At 37.5% G+C, this 12,313-nt stretch overlaps 1 protein-coding gene across 2 annotated transcripts in view; it reads right to left on the reverse strand.

Moving 5' to 3' along the window:
* The window catches only part of LOC145983104 (protein farnesyltransferase subunit beta-like), a 42,180-nt gene that overhangs the window by 18,212 nt on the left and 11,655 nt on the right, over positions 1-12,313 (reverse strand). For both annotated transcript variants that reach the window (XM_083116377.1, XM_083116378.1), the window contains exon 5: positions 5,473-5,643. In XM_083116377.1, the coding sequence (XP_082972503.1) occupies positions 5,473-5,643 (171 nt within the window). The remainder of the gene's footprint in view (positions 1-5,472; positions 5,644-12,313) is intronic.

A 12,313-nucleotide genomic window follows, 5' to 3' on the forward strand; every position in this document is an offset into this window, starting at 1 on the left:
TATTGTTGGGCCATCTGCTTGTGGTAAAACTACACTAATGGTTGATAATTTTTTATTGGCACCCAACTGGTTAGACTGGAAAAACAGGCACTTGTATATCTTCTCTAAGAGCTTGGAACAATTAAAATATCAGCAGCTGATGAAGCTATATGATGGATTGGATATTGCCACTTTTGAACCAGATGTTAAGCCACTCCATGAATGTCTCGATAATTCTGTTGTTGTGTTTGATGACATTATACTGGATAATCAAAACAAGGTTAGGAATTTTTTTACACAGGGCCGGCACAAAAACATAGATTGTTTCTACCTGGCACAGACTTTTTCAAAAATACCCAAGCAACTGATCCGAGACAACAGCAATTTTATATGTGTGTTTCATCAGGATCATACCAACCTCAAACACATACATGATGAATATGTAGGTGGGGACTTGAGCTACAATGATTTTTCCAAGTTTTGCAGTAAGTGCTGGAACCAGGACAGTTATGGGTTTGTCACAATTGATATGACAAGAACACCCAATAGTGGCAAATACAGAAATAAAATCAACAATTTTCTAGACATTGAAACATAAATAAATAACCATGAAAAGGCCAATAATTGATGATCTTAAATTAAGAGATTATCTTGTAAAAAGATTTAAGGGATGGAAATCAGAGAACCGTGGAATTTATGAAAAACACAAACAAACAGAACAGCCCATAATTGATGCTATTGGTGAATTAGGTAAGAATATCAAAACTGTTACAGAGCAAAATCAAAATTTGATCACAGAGCTTGTACCTGTAGCTGCAAGGAACATATTAGATTATCCATTCACCCCACTTTCCAGTATTCATACACCTAGTCCTATTGCTCCTAGAAGAATTGAAGCTACTCAGGATCCTATTGAATTGGGTCTTCTTGCTCAAAAATATTTAACCACACCTAAAGACAATAAAGATGAGGTGTTTGGCTTATATGCTGACACAGAGCTTGATGGCAGCATCATACATAGAATTGGCAATTTCAGAGTAACATTTATGGGGGATGATCTTATTGTATATTCAGAATCTCGTCTCGGAGAAAAAGGTGCTGCTTTTGTTAAGTACCCCGGCACACCTGGATTGTGGGAACTGATGACTAGGAAGAGACCTGGCAGCTATACAGATCAAGATTATGAATATTACAAAGAAATATTAATAAAATCAGATGCTCTATACCAGAACAATGATCCCACACAAAAAAGAGTCAAGTCTAGCAGTGGGGCAAAATACAACAATTTAATCAAGCCCATATGGTCACAGATCAAGACTGGCAGTGGAATCAAACAATACAACACCCTGCCTAAAGAATTTGTGTGGGTTGATGATGTCAGGAAACTTGTAGATAGGTTATTGGTGATAGCTGGGGAGGAAAATGCTGGCAACCACAATTTTTACAATGAAAAGGTTGGAATTATGGACATGATAAGCACAAAATTGTCTAATTTTATAGTGAATGACACTAAGGGGATTGGATATCTCATAAAAATTATTAATACTCTACCACCTAAATTTTGGAATATTTCTGAGGGTCGGGGCCTTGTTAATGACATTATAAACAAGTTGCCATTTGAACTACACATTCCAGGCTATCAGTATTGTGGTCCAGGCACAAAATTGGACCATAGATTAAACAGAGGTGATCCTGGTGTTAATCCCCTAGATGCTGCTTGTAGAGACCATGACATAGCATACAACACACATTCTGATCTTGACAAGAGACATGTTGCAGACAAGAAATTAGAAGAGGCTGCATTTGGTAGATTTGTAAGCAAAGATGCTTCTTTAAGTGAAAAAATAGCAGCATTGGGAACCACCATAGCTATGAACACCAAACAAAAACTGGGGTGGGGGTTGTGAATATGTATATAATAAACCTACAATGAAGGCCAAGGGTGTTATGTATCAAATACCTTATGCAGGTCTCAAATCTCTTAAAACTATTGACAGTCTTTTGACCAAAAAGCAGCGCAAGAAAAAAAATTCTTGTCTTGCAAAGGGGCATGGTATGAAATTGTTGCTTAGTACCCCCCAATTAAAAAAATTACAGCAATCAAGAAAAAAATCACATGTGGGGGGATTTATATTTACCATCCCTGCCATCTTAGCTGCTCTCGGGGCTGTGGGGAGCTTGGCCGGGGGATCAGCCGCCATAGCAAAAACAGTAATAGATGCCAAGAAGAATAGGGCAGAATTAGATGAATTGAAGCGCCATAACCTGGCCATTGAGAAACAAGGCAAAGGTGTTAAAAGAGCCATGAATAAGTTTAAAAAAAACAAGAGCCGCTTACAAACCAAGATATTGAAGCTTTAATCAAGCCACTGGGCATCAAACATTTTAGAGGTGTGCACATGTCTGATTCTTTACCAGAACAACCACTCAACAAAGAGTGTGGCATTGTTAATTTGGATAAGTACAAAAATCAAGGCACTCACTGGATTTGTTATCTTAAATATTTAAAAGATGAGGCATTTGTGTTTGATTCATTTGGAGGTGTTCCACCTGAAAATTTAATAAAATATCTAAATTCAGCTAATCTTTATTACAATAATGCCCGTGTTCAAAACTTCAAAGATGTTAATTGCGGACATTTGTGTTTATCTGTTCTTAGATATATGTCTCAAATAAATAAACCATCAATTGAAGATTTTCAAAAAGCCTTGTGGTATTTAAAACATCATGGGGGTATTCCATCTCACCAGCCAAAATTCAATATTGAAACTCAAATTGCATGATGACATAGTGTATCCCAAAACAATAGCTCTCAGAGCATTTTATGGCATGTACCTAATCCCCAATATTACACACCACAACAATACAATTGCAGTAGGGGATGAAAAAATTGTCATCACTCCAGGGCAGTATAATCTATCCACTCTAAATGCTCAATTACCCAGAGGTGTAGTGTTAAGTCAAAATTCTGTCACTCACAGAGTAGAAATTGTATCTGCTACAGAAACAGTGGATCTGGGTACTATAGGAGAGCTGTTAGGATTTGAGAACAATACAAAACTTGAACCAGGCATCAAACACACTGCTATGAATATACCCAAATTCTTAGCCATAGAGACTCTGAATATTCACTGTAATGTGGCTGAGGGTATGATCACCAAATCAAATGGCATAGGCACTCACAAACAAACCGGCATTATTGCAACATTCAAACCTAATTCTGAATTCATGGAGCCCATCATCTACAATCCATCCCCAACATTATATTTTCCTGTGTGTCATAATAGAATAGATAATATTGAATTGATGGTCACTAATGAAAAAGAAGAATTAGTTGATTTTGCTGGAGCCACAACAACTGCTATCATAGAGATTAACATTTAAATAAAAATACATACAAGAAGAAAATGGAAAATATTGAGAGTTATGAGCTACAATCATTCCCCCCAAACAGGAGGACATTTGCAAATTTAAATCAACCCAACACAGAAATTGAGGTTGATCTTGATGTAGGGGATGGCTTTATACACCCCCACAGAGCAGATCTATACATCAAATTTGATGTTGTAAAGCTCGATGGTACAGATTATCCGGCAAATTCAAATATAAGATTGGTTGATAATTTTGTGCCGCATCTATTCTCTGAAATTGAGATCAGAAAGCATGGCGTTGTTATAAACAGAGTGGATTATCCCGGCATTACCTCCACAGCTTTGGCCACATTAAAATTATCCAAAACCGAGGCTTCTTACTACAAAATAGGTGGATTTGAGGCTGGTGATAAGATATTATCCAAAAACCACACTGTGCTGTTCCCCATGCGCCTATTGCCAGGATTCTTCTCAGATTATAAAGATATTATGTGGAAGGGTGGTTTAAGAATCACATTTAGAAGAGCTGCAAATGATAACAATGCTTTGATGAGGTACAGTGCAATAAACTCTACAGGAGAAGCTCTGCCTAATACCCTACCAGATGCAGGCAAATGCATTATTCAGACTATGGAGTTAAGAATCCCTGTTGTTGAATATGAGGCCAGTTATGCTCTTAAATACAAAGCTGATATTCTAAAAAATCCACAGGTTCCTCTACAATTTTATACATATCAATGTGTACAGAAGCCCGCATCTGGTACCTATTATGAGTTTGATGCTACAAATTCATTCTCCAGCATACAATACGACATGCCTGATTTTGTAGTGGTACTGTTTCAGACTGGAAGACACAACAATCAGGAAAAAAATTCAAGCAAATTTGATAACTGCAACATCAAGAACATATATCTTAAAAATGGCAGAAATGAGGTATTTCCTAGAGAAAATTACAATTTAGACATGTCCAAGAATGATTTCCTCAAATTATATGAGGCATTTTCGGCATTCAAAAGGGTCACTACTGGCAATACTGACATGTATTACACACCAGATGAATTCAAAGCACAGAGACCCATGTTTGTAATTAACACTTCAAAAAGAAAACAAGTTGTGGTAAATGACAGGACAAACATTAAAATTATCTGTGAATTCCATGAGGCATTACCTGATGACACCATATGTAGTGTTATTCTCATAGGAGAAAAATCATATGTTTATGATGTAAGAAATGAGAGGGTCACAGAGCAATTCTAGAGGGTCTCTGCATATTGCATTGTTTTAATATTAAATAAACAAATTGAACCTGGTATCCAATTGAACTTAAACCAGAAGTAAATATGTGTGGGTGGGTATGGATTTTAGCTTAATTTCAGGTGTAGCCAAAAAAATATCAATTTTTGACAAGTTTATGGACAAAAATCTGGCTGATGCAATTTTTGTAAGTATGGGCAAATCAATCTGAGGGGGCTCATCATTTGTACACTGTAGTTTCAGAGCATTTTTACAAAAATCTTGGATTAGACAGAGTTCCACACTTGGCCGATTGGGGCATATGCCCGATTTGCCATTGTTTTAAGTATGGGCAAATCAATCTGAGGGGGCTCATCATTTGTTGTCCTGGTTATATAGCCAATACAACTACTGATTTGGTTTATTTTACTTTGCTTTTCTGCAACTTTTGGCTAATTGTGTCGATGAAGATGAGCAATGATATGAAATTAATGAACACTCACAAAGAACACCCATACCAGGATTCGAATTCTGAGCCTCTGGTGTCATAGTATTACTGTGCTGCATATAAAAATGATTAAGCGGTAATGATTATATAACTAATATTAATTAATTATCTTTTCTCCGACATGTTAATTGTTACTCAAGTGGAATCTGAACCACCATGGTTTCATCAAGGATTGAACCAGGGACTGCTAATTACAAAGCTTCAGTGTTATTACTGTGACATCGGCAAGACCCCAAGACACAAATTTTTTCAGCAGTGACATTTACTAACAAGGCCTTTATCAGGATATATGATTTTGCTTGTTCCATTTACATTGAATTGAGTATCAGTGATGTAACCAAGCAACATTCATGCACACAACAGAATTAACATTGTACTAACCTTACAATCCACTCTGCAGATTTATCAAAAAGGTCGTCCGTATACACATTCGTCAGTCTTGCAACTGCTAATGCACAATACACTCCCCTGACATCCACTTCCCCACCCACATGCATTTGGAATGCACCATCTGGAGTTCTCAGGCTATACAGAAAGTCTTGTAGCGTTTCTCTGTACAAAGTAAAAAATATTTTAATTACATAGAGGCATAACATACACAGGTATTAATGGTAAACACTTTAAATATGTTCTATATTATTGTTTGGAGGGAAATTTTTCCAACATTTTTTGAACTAGAGTTCACATAATCTAAAACATTTATACAAATTTGCATATGCTCATTACTTCAGTTAAAAAAATAGCACGTACAGCAAAGATAACAGTAGGCAAATTATATAAAAAAAAAGGTTTTCTCTGAAGAGGAGAGTGACGTTAGCTCTCGAAAGCTTATCTGGAAATCACCTGGCTGATATCCTGAGAATAACTCTTTGTTATTTAGATCCCAAGAAAGCTGCCAGGAAAGCTTCATTTTACATCCTGTGTTGTTTTAAGGTGATTTCAAGCTGATGTCCTCTACTCATTGACATTTTGTAACATCACAAAAGCCTTTATTGACTTTTGTGATAGTTACACGTACGTGAACATACGATAATAGAACTTATTTTGGTAAATTAAGTTCTCATATCCACAGGCTGAACTTCGCCCATGAATAAAGAAATTCTAAATTCTAAATTCTAAATGCAGACGGCAGCAGCACTGTGCCAGGACTTTTGTTGCCGTCAAGCGGATCTAAATGAAACTAACTTCCTCCTCCCCCCTTTCCCCCTTACTACGATCGGAAGCAAGTGGCAGTCAGAAGTTGCTACCTGGACAGCAGACTCTTCGCACGCCTCGCCAGACAGCGGTAACGGGAGCTTTTTCCTTGTCGCCGAGTGCTTTGCATCTACGTGAAATCAGCTAACTGTATAAGTGGGTATCCATGCGGTTATAAGAGGAATTATCAAGCCGGCGTCAAGGAATTCAAGGTAAATCAGTGACTTCATAATATATCCATTATGTGCTCTACGATAGGACCTATTGTCTGCGAAGTTAACCTTAACGTTAAAATTGCGTTTGTTCGACTAGTCGTTATTCAACCTTTTTGTAAGTGAATTTGACACTAAGCCAACACGGCGAATAATCATAGGACATATATGATTTATACGTGCAAACATAAAAATTAAACACAATAATAATGTGCTACCTAATTCAAACCATGGTGAAATTGTTCTTTTTGACTTGTATGTTCAAGAACGATGAATAAGGACTTTGTCCACCTATCCCAGGTTGTCATCCTTCACAATTTGAGAGTTTAGTAGAAAGAGAGAAAATCCTTTCCTCCACCTTGCACAATAAGATAAATAGGAAAAACGACCTTTGCATCCCTAGTCCTGGCCATAGGCGCCGACTCCATGGGGCTTAGGGGGGCTCGAGCCCCCCCCCCAATGTTAATGATGTGGGGGCAGAGCCCCCCCCCAAATAATTTTGCTTAAGAGGATTTAATGTATTATTTTTCTTCTCTTGTAAAGTTTACTCTGAATTGTGCCACATGAACGTAACTTTAAATACACATTTGAAATGTTCTAGACCATCAACTTTGGGGGCTGAGACAGCTAAACCATCAACTTTGGGGGGGCTATGACGGGAGACAGCAAAACACATGACTTATTACTATATACTAAGTATATAATTATTATTTACTATTATACATATATTAATCAGAGACATAATGAATTTAGCCAACGACTTGTTAAAGACTGTTTGGGAATCCCCTAAAAGAATGCAAATATTTAGGAATATTATTGATGTGAATGAGAAGGCTGGCCATACTGGACTGTGACCACTTTGCCCTCGTCGGTGGACGTTGAGAGCCTCCAGTATGCAACAGATCTTAAGGAACTATGAAAACCTTCTCAATTTTCTTGAGAAATTTTCTGAAGAAGATTCTACTGACACACCATTAAAATGTGCTGGATACCTTGAGACAATGCTTCACTTCAAGACATTTTTCTTTCTCTCCCTCTACTGCCATGTGATGGGTCCAAAGAAGAGGTAAACTGTAAGATTCAGTTTCCACGCATTGGTGCTACAGAAGTGGAATCAAAACTAAAATACTTGACTGACATCTTTCAAGAAAAGCGAATGGGTTTTGAGCAGTTCTGGCTGAAATGTACAGAGGGCAAACCCAGCCTCGTTGATGAGCCAGAATTGGCCCGGCAACGTCACGCCCCTAAGAGACTCGAAAATCCTGATACTGCCAAACATCACAAGTTCTACACTCCAAAATAGTATTATAAATCAATATACACTGAAGTGTGTGACACAGCAAAATCATGTGTTAAACAAAGACATGAATCTACAGGACTACAAAAAGTAACAGCCGTAGAGAAAGAATGCATCTCAGTTGTGAACAGTTGCACAACAAACTTTCAGCAAACGCGAGAATTATTTCGCCAAGATTTAGATGCCGATAGGCTCTCTTTACACATGTCCATGCTTGGTGATATCGCCAAACAGAAGAAAGTGGTTCTAACTACCATGCGTGACATAAGGAAGTTTCTTTTGGAAGACAGCACCCTCCAGGAGCCAAATTCATGATGGTCCTCCGCACTGTGCCAGTGACGACAGCCACAGCTGAAAGGTCATTCAGTGCTATTAGCCGAATAAAGACATATTTGAGATCTACAATAAGGCAGAAGAGACTAAGCAGATTAGCAGTACTCCACATACATCAAACTATGCTTGATAATTTGGACCTTAGACTGCTAGTTAATGAGTTCATAAAGAAATAACCCACTGCGTAGAGCAACTTTTGCTTTATTTTTAAATCATGTTCATATGTTTTTGTTGTGTATGTCACTTTATATCTTAGTGTACATGCTATTTTTTTTTATTATTGCAAAATTAAATTTAAAAAGTAAAATATTGTAGCAAGAACAAAAAAGTAAAACAATTTTCCTGCGATTTGTGTTAGCATTTATGTAAATAATTAAATAAAACTGTTAAATATTGTAAATATTCGTTATTTTATGGGTTATTTGCAACCCATCACATGTCTATTGCGGACATTAAAACACACCCATGCCCTCGCCGGGACTCGAACCCGAGACCTCTGGATCAAAGCGAGTTGAGTTGACCACCCAACATGCTTTTTTTTTATATATATAAAAGGAAATACTCCCTACACGGAGGTATCCTCCACCATTCACACTTTTTCTCACTTTTACACTTTTCAATTTTTACAGTTTCTCAGTTTCTTATCATCTGGACAAACACAAATACCCATGCCTTACCCGGGACTCGAACCCGGAACCCCTGGCGTTGTAGCGCGCTCTGCTAACCACTCCGCCATGGAGGTCGACACATGCTCGGCTACCGAGGCCGGCATAAAACTGTTAGGTTGGTCTCTTAATGTAAATACATACTTTTCAATAAAAATGTTAATTGTTATCTAAAAAACAAATGAGCAGACACAAAAGACATAAAGAGACTTTGAAATATTTTCTAAACATTTATCATGTTACAGTTCATTTGCATGAGGAATATAATAGCTGCTTAAAAACTTCTATACGAAGACGAAATTTTTATTTTTAAAAAAGGGAGGGAGTGAGTCATTCATTCATTTATTTCAGTGATCAGAGCCCCCCCAATAATTTTGACAAGTCGGCGCCCCTGGTCCTGGCTAGTAGCATCAAATCCGTGCACAAAGGTTTAAGCGCCCACGAAGTGTATTGAATAGAAAGTAAGATAATCAAGTAACACAGTCATTGAAACAATTTTAAATTATTTACGTTATTGATGAAACTTTTGGCCGATAATTGATTCTTACATGTGGCCGTTGTAAATTTGCCATTAATGTTAAATGTGGGAGCAGAACTACTGAATGGCACGGATGTTTAAAAACAGCATCCTTTTTAATAGTATTTATTGTATGCATGATTAACTGTGAAAACATTCGCTGGATATACGTGAATATGAGTGGTGCAAAGTTAGCACAATGTAATTATTGAATGTACAATTATGCATATGTTTGATGGGATGCCTTTGTGGCGTAGTTGTTAATCTAGTGTTCAATTGGTTAAGTGTCAAACACCGTAATAAAAATGGAAAATTGTTAAAGTTATGAAAATTGAACTATGATTAATTAATCGAACCTTTGTAGATCCCTCTAGTGGATATCGGTAAATCTAAAGTAAAAATAGACAGTCTTTTTTTCATTTTATGAATCTGTTTAAAGGAAAAGAGATTGTACCACATAGTTATTGTGAACAGGAAGGCCATCGCGATTGGCGTTGGTACACCTTCGTGACGTTACAAGGGTCTAGTAGACAATAGCTGGTGTAAGATATATAATATATGTATGTACATGATTGGCTTTTTTCAGGTATGGGAAGATAATCGCACTAAGCAGTGACATAATCTGATATTATTAGATATAACTAATATTGTTTCTTTATATGGTAAATAGAATGGAATCCGTAGGATTAGCCCCGTTCTTCGGGTTTCTAATAAATAGAACGAACTGCGACCTCCATGTTAGCGGAGTAGTTCCTGGAACTCGCGTGAAGCAAGGACGTCGCATTATCTTTTGTTGTTTGTTTCGCTTGCGTGGGTTTAATTGTCGATATGGGTACCCCTTACACGCGCTTCCTTTACGTCATCAAATATTAACCGGGTAAATCGATAGCAGCCCACAACAGGCGTTACAATTTTTATTTCATTATCATTACATCGTGAAAAACAGACTGAATGAAAATAAGAATGAACAGTTTGCCTACCATTTCTTTTGCTGCTGGGTGTACATATTATACAGTATAATGATGTAAAAATAGCTACTCTCTTCACTTCAAACTTATACAGAACTTAAAACACATCTTAAGTATTGTTAAGAAAAAAAGAACAATGCAAAATTTATGAATTATACAGTGTCATCACTGTGTCTACAATTTCATAAAAACAAAATTCCCTGACTTACCCAGACCAACAACCAAAATTTTTCAGAGTAAATGATTAGGGGAATTAGTGTACAGGCCTGGGAGAAGGTGACTATGTTTCAGCTAAATGCACACTTAGAATCGCACTTAACCAAGTACTGGCATATTTACCTCACATGTAAAGGTAATAACGAGAAGGAAAACTGAGCAGCAACTGACTGTTGGATATGGGGAGGGAAGCAAGTATCAGGGGTAGTTTTTTATGTGATACTTGCCATGGTTAACAAATAATAGTTTTTACAAAAATCATAAATTACTGCATAATTATACCTGCAGGTAACACCAAAATGTAAAGAATTGAAGAACCTGTCTTAAAATATTATTATGTACATAAACTGGTAATATTGTCGAAAAGTAAACATTGCAGACTGACATTTTTTCTGACACCGGCAAAAGGGAAGAGGAGGACTGATCCGGTACCCTCCTCAGGCAACATGAGGAAAGGGCCCTGAGCCCACCCAAAAAAGACTTTCCGCCGCAGCAAAGACTGTTACGGCGGGAGGAGGAGGCGGGTTATTGGCATGACCGTTTAGCCGTCGCAGTTGCCGGTGATACTTACCTGATACAGATCAGTGTTGCCATATTCAATTGACAGAAAAGAGCTAAGTCACCTAATCGGGTCTACCTTAATCTGAAGGTGTCCAGTGGTAGCGTCGCCGCCTTGTAATCAAGGGATCCCGGGTTCGATACCCGGTGGAGGCACAAGTAGTTCGGATACCACTTTAAACTGTCCCAATTAACATTACTGTGCATGAGTGAACTTAAATCGCCAAATCAAAATTTAAAAAAATCAAATCACACTGGGGCAAAAGCAAACTACCAAGTGATATTTTGTATTTACTCTAAATATCAGCGATTACGAAAGTCCTCTGCGTCCTTCTTCAACATCATGGGTGAGAAGGAGAGGAGAGGGATGGGTATGGTCAAGGGGTCCGCTGTCCTAAAAATGTCAACCTAAAATTCTATATTTCACACATATATTATTATTTCAGTTACAGGAATTTGTGATAATTGTTGAAAAGGCCGATTGAGATTGACATAAGTTGTCGCAGGAATGCGATAATTTGGATTGAAGCAATGTTTTTGAGGTGGTAGAACTGTTTTTGGGTGAAAACATTACTTACAAGCATAATTTCCCCGATTGTTATCTTAGCACGCTCTAAAGTGTGAGGTGTCGCAGGTTCGAATCCTCAGCAACAGTTGGTTATTTCAATGTTTGTTGTTATTATTTTACTTACATAATTATAAAAATTAATAATTACATACACAAAGAAATAATAATTTTATTTCAATAATTCACAATGCATCCTCATCGTCACGATTATCCTATAAAGCGAAAGCCTTAAAGGTAGCAAGGGACGTAAAGTATACGAAAGAGTAGTGGTGTCAGAAATGAGATTTCAGTGGGTTTAGCGAAACATGGGAGTGGGAGTAGTTAGGAAACAGATGAAGACTACATCTATTCTACATACGTCTTATTTGAAATGAAAAGTTTCGCCATTTGGGCAAATCTGGTTTCAAAAGAACTAAGATGGCAACAGTAGTAGAACTGGACTTCTTGCAGGTTCCGAAGGAAATATTGGGGAAGCGCCGAGGCTGAGAGGAGAGGGGGCAAGGAGAGTGCTTCACGTGTTACAAAAGTAAACAACAGTTTGTGGGAGGGACTGTGCAGTGCAAGTTTTGTGAGTGGTGTCTTTCATCTTTATGTTGTTTTTGGGCATTGTCACTTAATTAACAAGCGGAATGGAGCTTGCTCCGAGTTCCGAGGTGGCAGGTTCATCCTATCTGAACAGTGTGTGTAATTGTGC

The sequence above is a fragment of the Lepisma saccharinum genome, unplaced genomic scaffold (assembly GCF_977018435.1).
Source record: "Lepisma saccharinum unplaced genomic scaffold, izLepSacc3.1 HAP1_SCAFFOLD_650, whole genome shotgun sequence".
Lineage (NCBI taxonomy): Eukaryota > Metazoa > Arthropoda > Insecta > Zygentoma > Lepismatidae > Lepisma > Lepisma saccharinum.